The 24,904-nt window shown below is 35.2% G+C and overlaps 1 protein-coding gene across 5 annotated transcripts in view; it reads right to left on the bottom strand.

Annotated features, from left to right (window-relative positions):
- Window positions 1-275: 275 nt before the first annotated feature.
- The window catches only part of PPM1B (protein phosphatase, Mg2+/Mn2+ dependent 1B), a 93,695-nt gene continuing 69,066 nt past the window's right edge, over window positions 276-24,904 (bottom strand). For 2 of the 5 annotated variants that reach the window (XM_024118739.3, XM_028496526.2), the window contains 4 exons: window positions 19,106-19,223; window positions 13,716-13,827; window positions 13,265-13,322; window positions 2,882-3,917 (listed from right to left, as the gene is read on the bottom strand). In XM_024118739.3, the coding sequence (XP_023974507.1) occupies window positions 3,612-3,917; window positions 13,265-13,322; window positions 13,716-13,827; window positions 19,106-19,223 (594 nt within the window). In that variant the 3' untranslated portion in view covers window positions 2,882-3,611. Of the gene's footprint in view, window positions 2,025-2,881; window positions 3,918-10,802; window positions 10,884-13,264; window positions 13,323-13,715; window positions 13,828-19,105; window positions 19,224-24,904 lie in introns of those variants that run through there. The other 3 variants (XM_024118738.3, XM_024118737.3, XM_055089161.1) reach the window with 3 other exon arrangements.

The following is a 24,904-nucleotide window of genomic DNA, read 5'->3' as shown; positions in this document are numbered from 1 at the left end:
TTTGCTAACTCACACATTATTTATATTTCCAGGGCCACCAAACCCCCTAAAAAAGATTTTTTTAAGTAGTATAAAAAATGTTTTTGGAGTGGATAAGGGGTTACTTAGTATTGTCCTTTAGAGTTTGGTTAATTCTTCCTTGGAATTATAATTCACCTACATGGTTTTGTATGAAATTTTTCGTAATAAATATTCTAACTATATAAAATGTTTAAAATAACATTCAAAACTGGACTTTTATTTTTAAATATCATATGAAATAGTAATATGTCACACTGTTTTTATCAATTCTTTATTTAGGTAACAAGTTGGTTATGTTCACTGCATTGTATGAAACATCACAATATCATACTGGAAAGGTACTATCAGTACAGGGTTGGATCAGAGTGGACAGTTTGAACAACAATCCATTTTGCATTCTTCATTCCCTAGCTTTTAACAACCCCCCAAACCCAGTCAAGGGACAAACAGCTTTTAACATTATCATGTAAAGCACTTCAACTTACAAGGCTAAAATCTAAAGAATAAATAAAATATGTTGTGGCAATAATTCCTTTTTAGACCAAAAATCAGGTGCACAATAAATCAAATGATCAAGAAAGCTGTATTCAAATGTGTGGCTCTCCAAAAACAGCTTCAGGAAAATGTTACAGAAAATACCATGAATTCCATTTCACACAGGACCAGATGATGACTCATTTTAACTACACACAAGGGCAATTACATCCTGCTGAAACACAATTTAAACAGATAGAAAATGTTTACAAAGCATCCACAACATGTAAACCATGTACAAATGGATACATTCATTGCTTCTCCTACCCCAATAGCTTCTTTTAGATAAATATTTCACTCTTCATGTTCAGCATTAACTGGATACATGCAAAACTCAAAAGAATTCAAGGATTCAAGGTTATTGTAAAAATAGAATTAAACTAATAATCTTCAAGTACCTTATGTGACAGCCACTCCGTACCGTGCCCAATGTTATAAAATGAAAGGTTACTGAACCCATGAAAATATCTCTGTAATATTTCCTTAGATCTAAAATAGATAATTTTAAATGTATTTATAGTCATTTCAGTGATATTCTGAGCTTTTAAAATAACGTAAACAATTAAAAATTATACCAAATTACACAAAACTTGTATCTTAAAAGCTGAAAAATTAAAACTATAGAAACCCACATGTAAAACAAAAATCACAATTTACATTATAAAGGCAAATCTCATTTTAAAAAATTTGCAGCAGTGAGATGTCAAAGCAAATTATAAATAGCCATAAATTAATCCATTTGGTTTCAAGAGATTTTTCTAGTGTGAGTTGAAGGATGTAGTAGGTACATGCATAAAATTTGTAAAGGTTTATAATATTATTGCCAAATACACTTTATCTTGAAGCAGGCAACATTACAATTTGGACATTATTGGAGAACCCAGTTTGGTAATACAGGTAAAATTGGAAAAAAATTAAATAACAATTAATAATAAATATAAATCCTATAGTAAATTGCTCAAATGAAATTTTAAGTCACAGAGCTGCAAAAGGCTTCCAACTTGGTGAACTGAAAAAAGGAACATTTCATACAATTCTTTACTCTTACATGCTTATATGTTGTGTGTCTTGTTTAAAAAAAAAAAAAACACATAATGTATCTTCAGAGTACAGCTAACTATATTCCCATGCACCTCAGGCATATTCGTTATTTGTGGTGAAATAACTCCATTGGTTTCTAGGGTCAAAAGTTCAATGTAGATGTAACCAGTATGCCTGAGGTTGGCAAAAAATACTGTAGTACAGGCAATGCTACAAGTGGCAATTACCAGAAAACACAAATATGAACAAATGATGGGAAATGCTAATGATTTTCTGCTCATATCACAAAACGCTGGGAATCCACAAGAATATTTTTTCCCTTGTACTGAAGAAAATTGTGATTAAAAGTTTTTTCCCCCAATTTTCAGAATCAAAAGCATTTTAGAAGGCTTATAAGGCTACCATGGGTCTTCTAGATCTCCAGCACCCTACAGGAAGAGAAAAGGAAGAATATTATTATTATTTACCTACACCACTTCCAGGTTGGATTGAATTTCAAAAGAAAACAAAATCAGATGAACAAGTTACCTTCCTTTCTTTGTTTGAAAAGGTAATTTTTACATAGAGGTGTGTGTACTGTTTATTGTGTGTATACACACATGGATCTATCTAACATAGATAACTGGTTGGGTTTTTTCTCCCCTTTCCACCAAATGCCTTCCTCTTTCTCAAACCACTTAAAAATATTCTGGCATTGGAAAAATAGATCAAAACATCAGCTACATCTGAAGATTCCAAAGTTTCAACTTATGGTACCTTAAGCAACTTCAGACACATGATAAATATAAAACATGAAAAAGATAAGTTAAAATGTTCTACATACACAAAATAATTTTTTAAAAATACTTTCCCATGTGACTGAGTCATCTGTATTTTAAAAATTCGTTTTAACAAAAGCCAAACTCGTATGTGCCACTATTTAGAATATCTTATAATTCTTGCATTTATATCTGATGAATACTTATAGCAAAACTCACAGTCTTACAATCTTTAAAAAGCTCATCACGGCAATTTTCTGACATGTCTACATGTGTGCATACTGTCCAAAGATTAATATTTTGTATCACAAAAAGGGGATAAGAAACAGAATAGATTTACTTTGAGTAAGCAAGACTTCTCAAAAATTTTTTCCTTTTAATTAATGAAAACCTCACCAAGCCAAAGTTGTCTAAATTTTATATACATACAAATGAAATTCGAATGAGTATTTTTCCAATATACCAAACCTGGTTGTTTTCAAAAAATTAATTTAAAAATAAGTACAACATGCATAGGTTATTCCACATCACATGCTTTATTTGGACTTAAACACTTATAATTTCATTCTAAACACTTGGTTGACATACATTTTGATGTATGTAGTTAGGCTATACAGAATATACAAACCAAAGCTGTATGAATAATACATAGGTTTTTCAGAAATTATGTTTCATAAAGAATACAGAGAAAGGAAAAATAACCACATATCCAGTACCTCAGAACTACTAAAAAATAAAACTACAGAGATGTAAAATATAAACAAGTCAAAGAACACACAAATTATCATCCTTGAAAAAAGAAATTACAGGCCAGCATCTGCCATTCTTTGAAGAACTAAAATTACTAAAGAAAACATAAATTTATTACAAAGCTAACTATGAGTGTACTAATACGTGAAGCAGTATAATTCTACATTAACAAGTTCTTCCACAACATAAAGTAATCTTGCTAATCGGTAATCTCTAATCCTACTGAGTATGAATTTAACTAGTGACTTTAATAACTGGTAGCCTCATTTCTGGCATACAATATGAAATGACATATAATTTTATTAAATTCAAAGTACTCTAAATAGCCAATTTTAAACTATCTGATAAAGATGTATGCAAAGGCCTTAAAAAACAAGGCTATATGACTATAATAAAACTAGTTTACCAAGATTCAAATAACAAAACGGTTATATAAATGCATACATTATACTTCCTAAGTAAAAACCATCAAATCAAAGATCACAAAAATATTACCACAAAGTAAAGTCATAGTTTTTCACCACTCATCTTTGTCCCTGCATCTTCAGTACAGCTGTCTAATTCAGCAAGATCACTTTTTGATTCAGTATGGCTTTCCTGCATTGTCACTGGGTTTCCAGCATCACTGTTCGAAGAAGTAGCTGTAGCAGCTTGTTCAGCAGGGTTTTCTTCTCCCTCTACTTTAGCTAGCCTGTAACTAGTCAGCATCTCCTCCAGAAGTTGTCGGTAGTTTCCCCTATGATTAATTCTCATTTGCCTGAGAGCTTCCACCAATTTCCCCTGTGATCCACTTTCCTCTGCTTCATCGGAGGCCTTTTTTTAAGATTCAAGACCCCAGTGTCAGTAGACAAACTAGGATATCACATGTATTTCATAACATATCACAGCAAAACACTCATTTCTCTACCATGAGTAATATAGTCTAAGCACAAGAACATCGTTAAATAAGTATCAAGTGTTACTTGTGTCAATTAACAAAATTTCCAATTGAAATATCTCGTTATTTTTAGCAAATGATCATGAACTAGTTTATGTTTTATTCACATCGATATTTGAAGCTTAATCTGAAATTTACTTGGCTATTAAAATTCAACAGCAACACAAGCATCTCCTAAAACTGACTTACTTAATTAAAAAAACAATAATTGGTTATAATTATTTAGTACAAAAGGAAATTAGTGTTTAAAGCAATAGGAAAGGACAGAAAAGCAAGCCATTAGATTCTTCATTTCTGCTAAATGACAGGAAGGAGAGGAGATACAAAATGTAAAATTATATCAATTTAAACTAGATTTTACGGGAACTGTAAAGCTTCTGTGGATAAAATTTCTATTTACTTTTTGTCTTTAAATATTTTACTAAAAACATCTCTAGATTAAAAATAGACAATCATTTTAATCATTATAAGATATGAATAGTAAATACGCAATTCTTTTATATTTTATTGAATTTTGTAAAACCTACAGGTTTCTACAATAGTAGCTACTTAATCTTGTTTACAGAACAAGCTCTAATATCCAAGCTGATCATACTGATATGCTGACAGACTAAAAGCAAGTCAACCTTGTAATATGTGACTTCTGATGTGATGCGTTAGGGAGTACAGAGTTATGTCCTGTGTTCTTGCCAAAAATGTTTAACATGACTCTAATAAAGCTAATTCCCAATTTACAGGAAAACAGGGAATAAAGAATCACGTGAAAGGGGACCACAGGGAAACAATCATATGATCCAGAATGCAGGACATCCTATAAAAAGCTGGCTTAGACTCTTCATATTCAGTGTTAATGGGAAAAAAAATTGGGAGGTTCATTAAAGGCTTGCTTAATGTGCTTGATTGGTAACAACTGGGCTAGACCATGTAACAATAATAACAGTCATTCTATGGGCAACTGGGAAAATCTGGACTCAATATTAGATAATATTAAATTTATTATCAATTTTCTTAGGTATAATAATAATGTTATGGTTATGTATACAGAAATATGTCCTCATTCTCAAGAGCTGCATGCCAAAATATTTACAGCTAAAATATTATATCTGCAATTTGCTGTCAAAGGTTCAGTCAAAAAAAAAAGTCATGTATGTGTACGTAGAGAGAGAGAAAGCAAATATGGTAAAATGTTAAAACTTGAGTCTAGGTAGAAGGTGTACAGGTGTTCACTTTATTATTTCAATTTTTCTATATGTTTGGAAGTTTTCATCATAAAATGTTGGGAAAATAAAATACAAAAAGGTTACTGATTTAGATGATCTGACACAAACTCTTAACCATCTTTGGAGGCTGTTACTCTATAATTCTATAACAAAGATAATACTACTATAACCACAAAATAAATCGCAATGTTTATTAGAAAAATCAGAGCACTTGAATTTTATTTGTAAATCGCCCCTGTGGCAAAAAGCAAGAGATGATACTGTGTACAACATGTTTTATGTATAGGTATATGTGTGTTCTGTCCATATTTTTTAGGATATTATTATGTAAAATGTCTGGGAAGAAAGGAAATACAGCAATATAAAAATTATAATAATGGGTAGTGAAGTTTCAGAAGCTTTATTTTTCTTTGAATGTTCCAATTTTCTACATCAAGCATATTAACTATCAAAATAACTTTTTTTAATTTGCAAAATTTATTGTGTGGAGAGAACATAATAAAGTGTGCTGTTAAGATTTTTCTCTTTTTTCCCTCCTTACCTTTCCTTCTGTACTAAATAAATGTTATTTCCCTAAATCTAAATAAAGTTTCTCATTTGAATCCACTCAGGAAAGGTTAAGATGGAACAATGAGACAAATGCTTGCTAGTCGTAAACCTTATCAGTCTTTAATCAGGTCTGCCAAAAGGAAATTTTCTGTTTGAGAGGATATCACAAAGAACTTTTAATGGAGGGCATAAGACTCCTCTCTCTCCCCTCCAGATAAAACCCCCTCAAACCAACAACTCCCTTTGACAACTCCCTAGGACACAAACAAAAATCTGCTTCAAGTGGACAGTTACACATAGAGAGCTCAACCTTGGTTTTACATCAGAATCACCTGTAGAATTTTAAAAATTATACAGATGCCAAAGCTCCATCCCATGATATTAATATTCAGTGGGTTGGGGTGATTTTCTTAAAGCCTGATAGATGATTCTGATATACGGCAAAGGTTGAGAACCACTGATAAACTGTCTTACTTCTTTGAGCTTATTGATAAGGTTGGATCAAAGGTTGTTGTATTTGGATGTATCTCACTCTCCATCTGACACATTTATTATTACAGTAATCATCTATGTTTCTGTAATGGTGGTAGTTGGGGAGAGAAAAGTAGTTGCTTTATAAAAAACACATTAAAACCCAAACTGTAAATCAAGTAGGGATGGATTTACAATGGCCAATTGAAAAGAATTTGAGTTAATGACCACATTTAAGTCATTTTATATTATAGCAAATTACATTTTCCTATTGTGCTAGATAGACAATGGATGGGTGAAACCTCTTCCCCAACCATTTCATTTGATTCTTCAAAATACTGTTATACAACTCTCTCATGGATTTTCATTAATATCAGAAAAGGAACATATTGTTTAGCTGCACCTTCTTTACCTGAACTCACACACAAAGCATATCACATTTATAGATTTATCACAGCAATTATAGATTTATCACAGCAATTAATTCCACCTTGCAACTGTTCACAAGTCTCTCCAAATCTTTGTAAAATCGTTGAGATAAAGATAATTTCGATTCCTTTCTGTATCCTCCCTACCACCTAGAGAAGGAAAATTAATGCCTGTGGCTAAGAACTTTATATACATAATCTCATTTAATCCTTACAGGTACCCTACGTAATAGATACTGCAACTCTAGTTTTTATAAGTGAAGAAACTAAGGCTCAGAAAGATTTAAGTTATTTGTCAGGGTAACAATGCTAGTAAGTGACAGAACTCAGATTTGTGTACAGGTGTAATTAACATCAATGTCCCCCTGAATGTTCTTTTGAATACACTATGGTAACAGTTTTTGCATACTAAGTGCCTCATATAAATAGACACTTACTAAATAAATATTGGTTAAAATTGTTGTAGAATTGGACCACAAATTATTTCATATTGAAGTCTATAATGCATTTCCTTGTCACAGAAAAATTAATCAAATTATAGGACAAAAAAATCATATTAGATGGGATGGTTTAAATTATTCTGCAAAATAAATTTAAGGCAATTACAGAAATGGGAATTTAGGACTTTTCCCTCAGATTTTGTTTTTAAGGTTTTACTGTCATCTAGACTAACACAGCTTAAGAATCAAATTTCTCATTATGAAAACACTGCCTTACACCAAATAAGACAAAGGAATATGGATAAATCAAGCAGAGAGCAAAGGGGGGGGGAATTTTTTTAAATGGAATTTAACTAGCTAATATTTATTTGCAGCTATTTTTAAAAAATAGTTGCCATTAGTGAAATTCTTCAAATAATTAGCTAAAACAGTAGAGAGAAAGTGAAGAATGCTAGTATATTTACTATGTTTTTTGGAGTCCCATGCCCTGCTTATCAGGTTAAAAATAATTTTTAGAAGATTCTCAAATATGACTTCATGAGATACAATTAACAGTGACTAATAAAGAATCTAATAAATTATGTTATCTTCAAGGATCATGTAAATTTCAATCCATCTGCAATAATTTTAAAAAGTCACTTAAATGGTCAAGACCACATAGCTACAAGAAGTAGTATGTCAAATGACACCTTAAAAAAGTGACTAGGGCTTCCCTGGTGGCGCAGTGGTTGCGCGTCCGCCTGCCGATGCAGGGGAACCGGGTTCGCGCCCCGGTCTGGGAGGATCCCACGTGCCGCGGAGCGGCTGGGCCCGTGGGCCATGGCCGCTGAGCCTGCGCGTCCGGAGCCTGTGCTCCGCAACGGGAGAGGCCACAACAGAGGAAGGCCCGCATATCACAAAAAAAAAAAGAAAGTGACTAAAATTAGTGCATTTTCAACAGTATAGGTAGGTCTTCTCCATAAAAATGCTTTGACAAGTGAAAAAGTAAACAAGAAACAATTTACAAAAAACCTAGTATTCACAAAATCCTAAAACTGCGATATAAAAATATAATTGATCTATTTGAAATAAAATTAAGAAGAAGACTGTATATAAAACTTAATAACGTGAAAACAGAACAGGGAGATTTGGGGGGCTTTTGTCCTGTCTTCCCTCCCCTTCTCAAAATCCAAATGCCTTAAAAAGTTTTTTTAGTTAGAATAAAAATGTGTATTTAAATGAAAAATAACTAATAAGACACTGGGCTTGACTACTTAGTCTCAACAAGTTTATAAAATATTCCTCATCAAAAAACAGAGTATTTTAAGACTATTCAACATGAGATTCACTAAAGAACGGGAAATGATTTTTCTTGCACGACAGACAGAGGTGGGGTACAGACACATATGTAATCTCTAAATATCTTAGAAAGGCTGCATGGAAAGGTGTAAAGGGAATAGTTTTTGGAGTCATTCTGAGTTAGATTCAAATTCTGGCTACTCGATTTATCTAGCTTTGCAACCTGGGCAAGCTACTCCGCACCAATTCTTAGTCTTCTCTGTAAGAGAAGGGTGTTGAGGAGATTACCTATAATTAATATTTAGATATAGATATAAAGATATGGCTTAGCACAAGTAGGAGCTGGGTAAATACAAGTTCCCCCTTTATCACTGGAAAATCATCAACTTATATAGCTACCTGATCAGTGGTATACTGATTCAAAAGCATCTTAAGTCTCCTTTGAGGGAAGAACTGAACCTTTTGGCATGGAAAATATAAAGCTCAAAAAATAAACTTTCCTTCTAATTAGCAACCTCAAATTATTTTTTTAAATACATGACTTATAGATAGTCTTAGCCATATATACACTACCAAATGTAAAATAGATAGCTAGTGGGAAGCAGCTGCATAGCACAGGGAGATCAGCTCGGTGCTTTGTGACCACCTAGAGGGGTGGGATAGGGAGGGTGGGAGGGAGGCTCAAGAGGGACGGGCTATGGTGATATATGGGTACATACAGGTGATTCACTTTGTTATACAGCAGAAGCTAACACAACATTGTAAAGCAATTACATTCCAATAAAGATGTAAAAAAAAAAAAGATAGTCTTGCAAACTACTAGAAAGAAAGAAATAAAAATATTTCTAACTAGTATTTATTGAGCTCTCAGTGTATGCCAGGTGAGAGCTCAGCACTGCTGTAGGTGCTGAGATACAGCCATAAACAAATCAGATGAAGTCCCAGATCACAAAGAATTTAAATTCTAGTAATAAAAGCAGACTAGCATTTTTTTTAGATAAACAAGGACTTACTGTACAGCATAGGGAACTATATTCAATATCTTATAATAACCTATAACGGAAAAGAATCTGAAAAAGAATATATATATGTAAATACATAAAACAGAAAACTGTATATTACTTTGCTGTACACCTAAAACTAACACAACACTGTAAATCAACTATTCTTCAATTAAAAACAAGCAAACTAGCATTTTAAAAGAAGGGCGGTTGGGGGAGGGGGTGATTCCAGAGCCCTACCTTATGTAACAACAACTTAAAGCAAAAAGCAGTTTTACTTTTTCTGATCCTCTGGGTGATTATTCTTTTGGGGGCGGTCACAGACTCCTCTGAGGAACTAATGAAAATCACAGACTTACTCTAAATCATTAAATAATGTGTATGCACACACATAAAAATATTTGCAAAAACTTTTTGGGCATTCACGAACCCCTTTATTAAGAATTCATGCTTGACTTTTTTCCACAGATTTTGATTTTAAAGCTGGGAAAATATCAATATTGCTTATATTAAGAAGATTGAACATGTTCCAGAAAGTTGAACTAAAAAACAAAAATTTAGTAAAGCAACTTAAGAAGAGTCCCCTAAATAATGAACTTTCTGAATATATTTTAAATGATTTACTTTAACTTATATCCAACTGAGCTTTTAAAAATACTTTTATTAATCAAAAGATTTTTTTAATATAAGAAAAATGAATGAATCCCTATTTCTAATGGTACTACTTACAGGCATTTACAGCAGAACAATTCTATCTTGGACATAAAGCAGACATTTTAGGAATCTAAATAATCTCTGATTTACTCTGACTAGCATTCATTTTTAAAAAATATCTGAATAAAAAATTATTTTTGTTATTTAGAAAATTTTTTAAAAAATAACACCTCCCAACTGTCTCCTCCTCTGTATTTCTACCATACCTCTGTCTTTCCCATTCTGCAAGTTAACTATATCAGACCCTGCCACTGTGTACTTCCTGGCAGCATCTTCTGAATAGCACAGATCTAACCAAGCTGAGAAGCATTTATGGAGCACTTTTGTGTCTAACTCACTGCTATAGTAGGTAAAGTTAAGAGCTAAGAATTTAATCAAACCTCTATAAGTTCTTCAGTTTTCTGTTTCTTTTGTATTTTTTAGTACATTTCTTCTACTTGTGATTATGGTTCAACATTTTTCTAAGGTTGTGATTATTCTGAAAGGGCAAAGTAATGTTTCCCAAAATAGGATTCTGGGCTGCAAAAGTGAGTTTTTACAGTAAACAAGGAAGTTTCTCTAATCCACACATCTATCTACTAATGATGAGTTTATACTTATCATCTCTGTGATCATTTCACAACTACTTGACTTCCAGCACCTCTTTAATCTAATATTGCATATGTTTCTAACAGATTAAAATACCAGATACTCCTCTGAGTCTGTCATTCTTATGCTGCAAACACAGGGTGGCTCCGCACTCTAAAATACAAAGTTCAAAAGGTGTGTCCAGTCTCTTCACAAATACTTCTGGCATCCTGAATTCTTATTTTTCACCATAGCAATTCTCTGCTCTAGCCAAAACGATGTCCTCTCTTTCAAAGATAGCTTAAACTTTGTTCTTGCTTTGACCATCCATGTGAACTATCCTCCTCCTCCTTTACTTTCTGCCATTCAAACCATTCTTCAAATCCAATCTTTTCTCTGAAAAATCTGACTTCCCAAGCAATCACTGTACAATTCACATGGCAATTAATCACATTCTAAATTTTGTCATTTCTTTTTATCCTTTAGTAAATGATGAGAAACCTTTTTATTAATTAATTTGTATGTTTATATCTACATTGCCAGGTGCATTGAGAGTAGGGATGGGGGACCATGCCTTATGTTTCATAGTCTCCTCCCACATCAATTCATTACATGGTGGATTGTCAGTGTTTAGTCTTAGAAAGCTTATATATATAAAGGTGATTAACTATACATCTCCTTAATTTATAGTCATATAATAATGGTCTTTAAGGCCAGTTTTATATCCTGAGCATCTCTTCTGAGTTTCATGGTTCTGTTGCCTATTTATTCACTGTTTATATAGCTACTATGTATAATAAGTATTTTCTATTTTTAAAAAAGTTTAAAATTCATCCTTGGTATATGTTAAACAGAAATTCTGGGTTATAAACTCTCTTTTTTTTTGGAGTAAAAGCTGCCAACTTTCTTGAGAGACCAAGAAATCCAGCAAGTATATTAGGAAATAATTTTTTCAGATTACACACTGGGGTTGCATTTTCAAACACATGAGGGAAGAGGAGTACTTATATGGCTAATAATGAATCAATAACTATTTGAGGACTTATTTCCTCCAAACCTGGTGGTGGATGCTGTGTGGAACCTATAAACTAGCTGAAGAGGTAAGACTCTCTTTACTCTACCTCCCAATTACTACAACCTTTTTAGTTGTATCAACATCCTATCCTCACTTGTTCGGTTTAGGGTTCTTTAAATGCATCACATGACATATCTTTATTTTTAATTTCCATATCTTTGTATAGAATTCTTTTTTTTTTTTTTGCAGTACGCGGGCCTCTCCCGTTGCGGAGCACAGGTTCCGGATGCGCAGGCTCAGTGGCCATGGCTCACGGGCCCAGCCACTCCGCGGCATGTGGGATCTTCCCGGACCGGGGCACGAACCCGTGTCCCCTGCATCAGCAGGCGGACTCTCAACCACTGCGCCACCAGGGAAGCCCTGTATACAATTCTTAATACTTTAAGGGACGTGCCACAAAAGAAAGTCTCAGAATCACTGCTCTAGGCCAAGGTATAAATTCTGTTATTAGCAATATATAGTATCATTTATTCAACTAACTAAAATGCATTAATTATAAAAATTTCCCTTTTTGTCAGTGTAACTTTTATTGTTAAGAAAAAAGAAATTATATGATATTGCTGTGCAATAATGAACCCTGGAAAACAATGCAATTGAGATGATACATAATTTCTACCAGTGACTGATGTCTCTCTCAAGACCTGCCAAGAGGAGCTAGAGACTTGGAGGGTGAGTCTATTTCTTCTCAACAAGTTTCATTACTATGTTTGGCTCCCTTAAATCTTTGAAGCATACATGTTAAAATTAAGTTGTTCAGTTTTAGATGTCCAAAAACTTGAAAACTCATAATCTGTCTCTGATTGAAAACTTGTAACGTGTCTATGAGAAGACAGTTATTTGAATTACTGACTTTGAAATTTAGGGCAGTTTTTTTAAAAAAGGACACTGTTTTGCCTGCTGGTACTAGTATTAAAATAAAACAAAAAACCTACAGAGGAGCAGCTGATCAGTATTTCTAAGGAAGGTAAAGGGACAAAGAGTTTTGCTCTGATGAAGCACAGCAGGATACAACAAAATGGTTATCCCAGTTCAACATATATACCCACAGCACAACAAGAATGTTAGAAAGAAATTATCCTCAGGTGTTCAACTGGGCACAAAGGGGCACTGAAAGGTCTAGTCTTTAAAATAATAACATCACTATCACTAACTTCCAGTGATGATAACAGCCTGCTGGAGGAGAAATTGACATACTTAAAAGCACATTCTTTGTTTGCCTCAAAATTAAGATTTAAGGGAGAAAGAGAAGGAAAGGCAGACATACAGGGAAGAAGTAAGTACAGCCCACACAAAAAGGTATTTATTTGATGCCCATTAAAGGAAAACAAACCTATCTACAAAACAGAACTTTATCTCTACCTTCCACTTCAATATATTTCCTTTAATTTTAACTGACTCCTTAAAACGAAAAGCAGTCATAATTTCCAGTATTTATATTATAAAATTATTTAAAATACTTAAGAAATAAAATAAAGCTTACCCCATCACTTTCTCTATGTGGATTCAGCCTACTATAAACAGCTTCAATAACATTGCGCCTAAAAAGAAATACGCTTTAGTTTTATTAAATTACATACAGTTGTTAAGCTTCTGAGTATTTTAAATAATACTTCACATCTTAACTACACTCAAAAATTAATTGCCTCATTAAATACCTCCCAAGAACATAGTATCTGCATTTCACTCAGAATTTGATCCTGCACAATCCATTTGTTCTCATTTACCAAGGAAAGAAGGACCTTCATCCTCAAAGAGTATAATAAATAATGCCTTGAAAAGAAAATCTCTTCTCGATGAAATTTTAGAGTTCTTCTCTAGTATAAGAACTATCAACCCATTTCATCTTTAGATAATTGATGTACTTCTTACCAAAATTTATTTAATTACTAACTATAAATGAAGTCAAAATTAGTTCTTTTTCTTCTACTTACTTGCCGGCAAGACCTCCCCCAGGAGGCAAATTCGGGATATTTTCTGCAGACAAGATGCGCATGACATGGGCAAGATCAGGCATTCCTTCCTCACCAGACTTCTCCATAATTTCTGCAGGTTTTTAAAAAGAGTTCCTAAATTAATGTGATAACTCAGAATTCACACAGTGAAACAAGAGGTACTATTTGGTAGTACCTATTTTAAAATATAAAAAGCAAATATTACCTTACTATCACACAAGGAACAAAAAAAGTAAGATAAAAAGTTATTTGCATCTATATACTCATTTTAGCATTATTCATAAAAGCAGAAACTGGAACAAATTAAATGTCCAATAAAAGGACAGTTAAGAAAATTTTGGTATAGCCACTGAGTGAAATGGTTTATAATCACTGAAAATGATCCCTATGAGCACAGCACAGCCACATGGAAAAACACTTTTGATCTATTATTTTATGTAAAAATATAAAAGTTATTAATGCCATAATTACAGGAAAACAAAAGCAATGGAAAGATAAGGACTATAAGAAGGAGAAAATTAAAAACTGTTTTATAGGTTTTTTGATACCTAGTTATGTTCCACAATTTATTTAAAACAGAAAAGGAAAATAAATCTCAGAACTTGCTAATACTTAGAACAAAATAAAACATTTCCATGTTTCATTTATATTTACAATTTATGGAAAACAGATTTTTAAAGCATGATCATTTTGGCCAGTATCAAGACATAAAATCCTCAAAAATCAGACAACAGCAAACTTACTTTTAAGACAACAAAAAAGCAGAGACCTAAGCAGCCCTCAAGAGGCAAACTCCAAACTGTTTACCATGTGTCCCTCACAGGGACTTCACTGTGACCTTGATTTTCACTGCTCCCATTCAACTCTGCTCCGACTCCTACCTGTATCTCCAAAGGTGCTATTCAAAGAACCTTCTAGATTTTCACATATACTTCCTCCCTTGGTTTGGAACACTTTTTACACCAATCCAACCAACCTCTTTGTACGGTTAAAGTGTATTTATACTTCAGGTTTCAACTTTATGTGTCACTTTCTCAAATTCTTCTCTGACCCACGCCTGGAGTAGGTGTATTGCTAGATACTCCAACTGTACATGATATTTACTAGATCACAGACCGCAAGCTTCATGAAGGCAGGACTGTAATTTTTCTGCGTTACACTTGTATCTCTACAGTGCAAGGTTTCTCAACCCTAGCACTACTGACGTTTTTGACAATTTCTTTTGTGAAGGCTGTCCTATGCATTGCAGAAGGTTAAGTAATATCCTGGCCTCACTCACTGGACGCTAGTGGTACCCTCTCAGTTATGAGACCAAAAGTGTCTCCAGACATTGCCACATGTCTCATGAGGGACAAAAGCCATCCTCCTCCCCACACCAGCCACTGAAAACCACTGCAGTCTAGCACTTCGCCAGCCAATTTTCACAACCCACTGGTGCCACTGCAGTCCAATCCTCCACCATCATCTGCCACCTGCTTTAATGCATGATTCCTAATTGGTCTCTTGGCTTCCTCTCTTGTCCGCTCTTTACAATCTCTTCTTCACATGGCAACTGAGAGAGATCCTTCTAAAAGTCACATCAAGGGACTTTCCTGGAGGCACCGTTGTTAAGAATCAGCCTGCCAGGGCTTCCCTGATGGTGCAGTGGTTGAGAATCTGCCTGCCAATGCAGGGGACACAGGTTCAAGCCCTGGTCTGGGAAGATCCCACATGCCGCGGAGCAACTAGGCCCGTGAGCCGCAACTACTGAGCCTGTGCGTCTGGAGCTTGTGCTCCGCAACAAGAGAGGCCACGACAGTGAGAGGCCCGTGTACCGCGATATAGAGTAGCCCCCGCTCGCCACAGCTAGAAGAAGCCTGCACACAGCAACGAAGACCCAATGCAGCCAAATATAAATAAATTTATAGAAGAAAAAAGAATATCTGAAAGATTTCCAGAAAAATAAAATTTCTGGGACTGACGGAGAGAGGCAGGCCCATTGTCTTAACCCCTCTGGGCTGAAGTGCCTTCCCAGGCAGTGCCTGCTGAGTAATTTAAGGAGACATAAACTTTTAAGAAACTCTTCTTTGAGAATTCCCTGGGGGTCCAGTGGTTAGGACTTGGTGCTTTCACTGCTGTGGCCCAACCTACTGAGCCTGCGTTCTAGAGCCCGCAAGCCACAACTACTGAGCCTGCGTGCCACAACTACTGAAGCCTGTGCACCTAGAGCCCGCGCTCCGCCACAAGAGAAGCCACCGCAATGAGAAGCACACGCACTGCAAAGAAGAGCAGCCCCCGCGTTCCACTAGAGAACTGCGCACAGCAACAAAGACTCAACACAGCCAAAAATAAATAAATAAAATAAATTTATTTTTTTAAAAGTGAGATCAAGTCACTCTCGCACTCTTCCAATGACTTCCCAGCACCATTTGAATGAAGTCCAAAGACCTCATTTTAGTCTGCAGAGCCCTACATGATCTGCTTCTTAGCAATCTCTCTTCATCTTTCACTTTTCCACCAGCTCATTCTCATCTAGCCACACACTCTAAGCATATTCCCTCCTCAGTCCTTGTTGCTCCCTTTGCTGGAATGTTCTTCCCCAGATAGCCACTCTCTTCCATATATAGGTATCTGCTCAAATGTTTTTCCTCAGAGACCTGCCAAACCAATATTCCTTGTTACTGTCTGCTTACTGTTGTTTTTCTTCTATTAAAAAAAAAAAATGGTCTCTACTACATTATAAACTCCATGAGATCAAGAATGTATTTGTTTTGTTTTCTGCTGCATTCCCAGTAACACACATGCTCAGGGACAGCTGAAGAAATGAATACATGTAGAAGGCATTCACCAAATATCTAATCAATTTAGGTTAAAGGCTATTCCCTGTTTAACATTATACCTCCCCTCTGCATTCCCAATAAAAACACATACAAAGACTTGCCAATACACCAGAATGCTTTCACCTCAAAATTTTAATGTCAGATTACATGATCTAAAACCCTAATAGAAATATAATGCTCTTGAACAACGCTACCTTATAAAAAAAGAAGTTAGGTACGAAGGCATATTGATTTGTAGTGGCTGCTTTTTCAAGGATTTTTAAGTGTTTTTTGATTGAATGATTAATAATCAAGTATCTACCATAGCCCCCAAGACCATATCATATTATTACATATCTGTCATCTCTGCCATATAACATATATTTTGGAAACTTTAAAACTATACAAAAGAAAATTAATATTGAATGTTAACAACCCACATTGAGCTGAACTGACCACACATTTAAGAAATTAAAATTTAGGGGGCTTCCCTGGTGGCACATTGGTTAAGAATCCGCCCGCCAATGCAGGGGACATGGGTTCGAGCCCTGGTCCGAGAAGATCCCACATGCCGCGGAGCAAGTGAGCCTGTGTGCCACAACTACTGAACTGCACTCTAGAGCCCATATGCCACAACTATTGAAGCCTGCACACCTAGAGCCCATGCTCTGCAACAAGAGAAGCCACTGCAATGAGAAGCTTGTGTGCTGCAACGAAGACCCAACACAGCCATAAAAGAATGAATGAATGAATAAATAAATAAACAGAAGAAATTAAAATTTAGCTGTTACAGAAGAGTTTATAAAAGCTACAGTTTGCTGAGGACTTAGGCACCGTACCAGGTACTTAAAGTTATCTCATTTATTATTACAACAAACTGTATGGTTGGTGTTTTTACCTTTACTTCATAATAAAGAACTGGAGCCTTAAGAGATTAGGCAAGTTGGTTGAGATCATAAAACAAGTAACTGACCAAATTTTAGAGTTCTTCCCAAAATGAAAACTATCTAGTTTCTTCTTTGTGAATGAAGAAATATAGGACAATAAGAAAATTCAATAGATAGCTAGTGGGAAGCAGCTGCATAGCACAGGGAGATCAGTTTGGTGCTTTGTGACCACCTAGAGGGGTGGGATAGGGAGGGTGGGAGGGAGATGCAAGAGGGAGGAGATATGGGGATATATGTATATGTATAGCTGATTCACTTTGTTATACAGCAGAAACTAACACACCATTGTAAAGCAATTATACTCCAATAAAGATGTTTAAAAAAAAGAAAGAAAATTCTTCTTGCCTTCTGATAAATTTGACCAGCAATCCCCCACCCAAATATACTAGATCTTTCAGAAAACATGTATTATTAAAAACTCCTATAAACAGCTCCTCTTAATAATTATGATATTATCAACAGGAATAAGAGTGCCTCTGACATTGTCTTCAAAGTGTTCCCACGTTTCATATCTTTCCATTACCCTGAAAACAGAACTCACTGACAATTCAGAGCTGAAGAAATTGCAGACCAACAAAAACAAAACCTTTATGCACCTTTTTTATGGTGTGTGGCTAGATAGCTGTAAAGCTAGAAAAGATAAATCTGCCCCCGCTCTCCAAATCTGCAAGAGAAGGTAGTTTTCCTTTGGTAATTACACATTTGAAATTGCAAACTTTTGCATTTCAAAACTATTACCAATAACTATAGCTACTGTTCATCTAAAACATGACTCATAATAGGCCAAATTTGACAAGCTGAACACAACATAATCATTAATTGTATCATTCAAGTGTACTATTAAAAAATAATAATAATCAAGCCATAAAGATGTGAGGAAAAAATATAGGTCAATATGTAACACTGAACTCTGCTCAATATTATGTAACAACCTAAATGGGAAAAGAATTTGAAAAAGAATAGATACATGCACATGTGTAACTGAATCACTTTGCTGTACACCTGAAACTATCACAACATTGCTAATCAACTATACTCCATTGTAAAATAAAAAGTTAAAAATATATAAAACAAAATTTTACATTTTGTTCAAAAAAAATGTAACCCTGAATTGAGGAAAGAACTTTGTTAAGAATGACATCAAGGCAAAATGAATAAATAAGACTGACATAATATAACTTCATAAAAAGTAATTTTATATCTAAAAAGCAGCACATATAAAATCAAAATGAAGTAATAAATTGGAGATCCTGTCATAGACTCTAACATGTATTCTCTATCAGGGTAACCACTAAATGAATATTTAACAGAATGTATAACTGATAAGCAAATGCAGGGATGAAATGGAATGGAAAATACTGATTAACCCAAAAGGGAAGGAAGGAGAAAAAGGGAAAAAGAACAGATGGAACATATGGAAACAAGTAAGATGACAGATTTAAACCCAAACAATTAGCAAATTATGTTGAAGATAAAGAGACTAGGTTTTCCTCTCCCTCATTCCTGAATAATAATGGATTTTTAGTTCAAAAGCTACAGGAAACTTTAAAAACTATTTGATATATAAGGAATAACAATTTTCCTTTCCTTCTAAATAATAATAATAAAAAAGCATCTTTCTTACCTTCCACCCGTGATTCCAAGTACTTATCCAACTCTGAGTCTTTTCTCATTGCTTCATCTGAGACCTTGGGGGCATTTGAAAAGCAAACTAGTACAATACTCATGTTATCTCGACTTCCCTGTATATTAAAAAAAAAAGAAAAAGAAAAATTATACTTCAATAGTCTACCAACTTTCTATTATTTACTTTAAAACAGATTTAATTACATTAAGCAATTACTTATTTAATCATCTAGAATGTACACTTTCAACACATTCATTTTCATTCCAAAGAACTATTTGAAGCACACCCTGAAGAAACAAGGACTCCAGGTATGCATAGATCGTAATTATTTTATGACTTTTGATTCCGTGTACCTTTTCATATCCACCACCATTCCACAACCTGAGAAATGAAGATATCTTCACATATATTAAATCTTCTAAAAACTTTGTTTCCCACTCAAGATTGCATATTCCCAAAGCAACTTAAGCCCAAAATGCATCCTCCCAAAGAAATATACATTTTTTTCCCTAGCTAATTAACCTGCATCAGAGCAGTGCTACTGAAACTCTATTGAACTGACTTGGCTGAAAATTGCTGATCATTAGGATACCCAAGACACTAAAATGAACAAGCAGAGAAGAAAAGTTAAACTGGAAACTCTTCTGAAGGTATAGTATCAAACAATCAAACTGAGATACACTGTAGTCAGATGTAATAACTTTTGAAGAAATGACATCAGACTGTTACACAGAATTACAGTATCAGGATTTGTAGAGAGCAGCTAAAACTGCTAATTTAAAGACAAATTTTACTGCTGCTTTTTTAATCACACCATCACAAAAGGAAAAGGAAACAGAAAATATACTACTCTATTACCATGAGACTATAAGCAATAAATTTAAAACATTTTCTCACTACTTTTCTTATAGGTATATTACTTTTATTGAGTTTTTTTAGAACAGAATGAAACTGTTCTTGGAATAGTGATTTTTTTAACTCCCTTTTTTAAATGTTATTCACCACTCTAAAAAAACTAAGTCAATGGCGGTGGGATATGCCAACGCAAGTGAAAAGAGCCAAGGCCACACCCATGCTAGTCTAGTCTTTTCAGTCATCATGGCCAGAATCTAGGCAGGCATTGTTTGGTTAAGACTCGCCACCTTTTGGGACCCACATGACATAGCCAAAGATAGGCAGGTCTTGAAAAACTTCTGCCACAATCTCCTAAAACTCAGTGGAGCAAGTTTGAAGGCACTAAAGGCTGGGTCTTAAGAAGGTTTCAAAAAGAGTAACTCTCTGCACAGAATTCTTATGCTTTAATAGAAAGAATCATGATGAGTATATAACCCAGTTCTCAATATCTGGAAAAAGAATTAAGATTTCCTAATTGGCCCAAAAGAATTTTACTCCTTAATGAAACCCACCAAAACCTGCATAATGGCTTAATATTAGAAATACTACATTGGCTATATGAAAAAAAAAATATATATATATATATATGAAGATATACACACACATATCCCACATATACACCCTATGGTTCCAAACAACAATACATTCCACAGGAATCAGGATTTACCATATAAATTCAGGTCAGGCAAAATCTTTATACCACAGATATTCAAGAATCAAGCATCACTTGAATACCAATGATTTTTTTTAAAGCAATTTCATGAATAAACAGAATTCACACCTTACATTTTTAGAAATCCAGTTTCTTCTAACCATTCTCTATTTTGATAACAACAGCATGAGCACTGTTTAGCCATTCCTAATCAATCTATCTATACACATAATTTCCATTAGATTTTTATAAGTTATAAAACATACATCTTATCATTTGGAAAATTAACTAAAAGATAGTTTCAAGAAGTTTAAGTACACAAAGATATTTAAAGGAAATAACACCTTGGCACGTGTGATTTCAATGATGGTGTTTCTATTTCTATATAAAGAGGATTTTCCCCTAAACACAAAGTATGAGTGTGTTTCAGTAATTTTTATACAGCAATTGAAAAAGATCCTTCCCTTTGTGTCTCTTCAGTTTTCTAGAGATAAATCATCCTTGCATATTCAGTATAAATTTTCTGCAAATTCCAGAAACGAAATGTGATTCAAAAAAAAAAAATCAAGTTGAACTCAGGCAATTAGCCAGATGTTTAAAACTGATTATTTCAGCTCCTTTTCATTTTTTAATTTTGACAATAGCACAGCAGTAGTACTCTAAGGAATCAGAGCTTTAATAGACAGTTATAGATCAAAGTAGCCAGTGCACCTGCTATAAGTAAGGGTATCTAAAATTAATCATTAAATAATTTGATGCTGTTAGCTTTAAAGTTGAATGCTGCATGGTTACAAAGAAGTGTTCTGGATCAAGTCTTAACACAGCATATGAAATAGGTTGTGAACAGAATCTCTAACACAACCAAAGTTAGTAAATGAGTATCTGATAAGTGAACCATAAATATTCCTCATTTTTAAAATCAATTTTTTAACCTGCAGCTCACTGTAGTTATCTCATTTACACAGAGCTCAAAAACCAGCCAAACTTAAGGAATAGCCCAAATTTTCAGCTATCCATGAAAGATGCACCCTATCATTACTTTCTTTCAAGAATACTCAATTCTCCCATCATTTCTTTATTGCTTGAACCTATACTTCCCTCCATACAAATCTACCTCTGTTTCATAACCATCATCAATAGAACTAAAATTTATTGAGGACTGTAAACCAGATACTGTTCATGCACTTGCCAAAAGCTTTACTCTCAGCAACTCCATGAAGAAGATATTATTACCTCTATTTTATAAGATGAACAAACCCAGGCTTTGCACTAAGTAGCAGAGCATAATTCAAAACCCAGCTGTCTGGTTCCAAAGCCTATGTTCTAATACCAAACCCGTGGTTCTAAACAGTGTGCCAAGAAGCCCCAGGATGCCACAGTGCACTCACAGAGATATTTTAAATGGAGGGGCGAGGGGGACGACACAGTTATACTCAACATCTGTGGACACCCCACAAACTAGCTCAAGGTAGTTCACACTTTTAACATTAGACAGCACTATATTCCTCTCAATGACATCCTATTTTTCCAAAGCTGGGGTTCTGGGAGTTACTGTGATTAAAAAGCAAGTCCTCATAAAAATCAATGTGATACAGGAAACAAGTGTGACAGTGCCTAATGATTCCAAGGTTTGAGAAGTTGTGCGGTGTCCAAAAGGTGCACACATCTCATCAGTATGTAACTGCAGTTTTTAAAAGAATGAAATAAAACATTTTTTCAATGTATGTGTATTATTTGTTCATTATTTTGTATACTCATTAAGTTTGACTCTAACTACTTAATACTCGTTAACTATTAGGTATTAATATGGCTAAGTAGCACTGTAAAAAAACTTACTGAGATACTCAAGACACCATCAACAAAGAAAGTTGGGGGATTTCTACACTACATATACTGTATTTTTACATCCTTCTCTTCCATACTTCAAAAAACCCAGCCACACCCCACTCTAATATTATCTATGTCTACTTTTAAAGTAGCATTATCTATGATCATTCTCTGAAAACTATAATGGAAAAACTCCTGAGTTCAGGGCTAAACAATTATTTTGCAGGGTAGACAATTTAAGTACATTTTCCATGTTTTATCAATATGGATTGATACTGCCTTTGGAAAATGTTATTAATTTCCCCTAACTTAATGCAACTATCAGGTATTATATCTCATGTTTTAAAATAAATAAGCTTCTAATAGGTGATATATAAATTGAATTAAGGGAAATCAAATTGTATTTAAAAAACAACTTAAAGGAATATTGACTTTTATGATTTAAGAAAAACAAAGCAGGTGGCAAAATAACATGCATAGCATGATCCATTTCTGTAAAAAGCAAAAAACAAAAAAAGGAAAGAAGAGGCCCTGAACCAAGATGGCGGAGTAGAAGGACGTGCTCTCACTCCCTCTTGCAAGAACACCAGAATCACAACTAGCTGCTGCACAATCATCAACAGGAAGACACTGGAATTCACCAAAAAAGATACCCCACATCCAAAGACAAAGGAGAAGCCACAGTGAGATGGTAGGAGGGGCGCAATCACAGTAATATCAAATCCCATAACCGCTAGGTGGGTGACTCACAGACTGGAGAACACTTATACCAAAGAAGTCCACTCAGTGGAGAGACGGTTCTGAGCCCCATGTCAGGCTTCCTAACCTGGGGGTCTGGAAACGGAAGGAAGAATTCCTAGAGAATCAGACTTTGAAGGCTAGTGGGATTTGATTGCAGGACTTCGACAGGACTGGGGGAAACAGAGACTCCACTCTTGGAGGGTGCACACAAAGTAGTTTGTGCGTCGGGACCCAGTGGAAGGAGCAGTGACCCCAGAGGAGACTGAACGAGACCTACCTGCTAGTGTTGGTGGGTCTCCTGCAGAGGTGGGGGTGGCTGTGGCTCACTGTGGGGACAAGGACACTGGCAGTAGAAGTTCTGTGAAGTACTCCTTGGTATGAGCCCTCCCAGAGTCTGCCATTAGCCCCAATCAAATCCCATAACCGCTAGGTGGGTGACTCACAGACTGGAGAACACTTATACCAAAGAAGTCCACTCAGTGGAGAGACGGTTCTGAGCCCCATGTCAGGCTTCCTAACCTGGGGGTCTGGAAACGGAAGGAAGAATTCCTAGAGAATCAGACTTTGAAGGCTAGTGGGATTTGATTGCAGGACTTCGACAGGACTGGGGGAAACAGAGACTCCACTCTTGGAGGGTGCACACAAAGTAGTTTGTGCGAAGTTCTGGGAAGTACTCCTTGGTGTGAGCCCTCCCAGAGTCCGCCATTAGCCCCACCAAAGAGCCCAGGTAGGCTCCAGTGTTGGGTTGCCTCCGGCCAAACAACCAACAGGGAGGCAACCCAGCCCCACCCATCAGCAGTCAAACAGATGAAGGTTTTACTGAGCTCTGCCCACCAGAGCAACAGTCAGCTCTACCCACCATCAGTCCCTCCCATCAGGAAACTTGCGCAAGCCTCTTAGATAGCCTCATCCACCAGAGGGCAGACAGCAGAAGCAAGAACTACAATCATGGAGCCTGTGGAACAAAAACCACATTCACAGAAAGATAGACAAGATGAAAAGGCAGAGGGCTATGTACCAGATGAAGGAACAAGATAAAGCCCCAGAAAAACAACTAAATGAAGTGGAGCTAGGCAGCCTTCTAGAAAAAGAATTCAGAATAATGATAGTGAAGATGATCCAGGACCTCAGAAAAAGAATGGAGGCAAAGATCGAAAACATGCAAGAAATGTTTAACAAAGTCTTAAATTAAAGAACAAACAAACAGAGATGAACAATACAATAACTGAAATGAAAACTACACTAGAAGGAATCAATAGCAGAATAACTGAGGCAGAAGAACAGATAAGTGACCTGGAAGACAGAATGGTGGAATTCACTGCTGCGGAACGGAAGAAAAAAGAATGAAAAGAAATGAAGACAGCCTAAGAGACCTCTGGGACAACATTAAATGCAACAACATTTGCATTATAAGGGTCCCAGAAGGAGAAGAGAAAGAGAAAGGACCAGAGAAAATATTTGAAGAGATTATAATCGAAAACTTCCCTAACATGGGAAAGGAAATAGCCACCCAAGACCACGAAGCACAGAGAGTCCCATACAGGATAAATCCAAGGAGAAACATGCCAAGACAAACAGTAATCAAATTGGCAAAAAATAAAGACAAAGAAAAATTACTGAAAGCAGCAAGGGAAAAAGGACAAATAACATACAAGGGAACTCCCATAAGGTTAACAGCTGAT

This window comes from Physeter macrocephalus, chromosome 12 (assembly GCF_002837175.3).
Source record: "Physeter macrocephalus isolate SW-GA chromosome 12, ASM283717v5, whole genome shotgun sequence".
Lineage (NCBI taxonomy): Eukaryota > Metazoa > Chordata > Mammalia > Artiodactyla > Physeteridae > Physeter > Physeter macrocephalus.
Note: the sequence above shows the minus strand (reverse complement) of the source record. Positions and strands in the feature narration are given on the sequence as shown.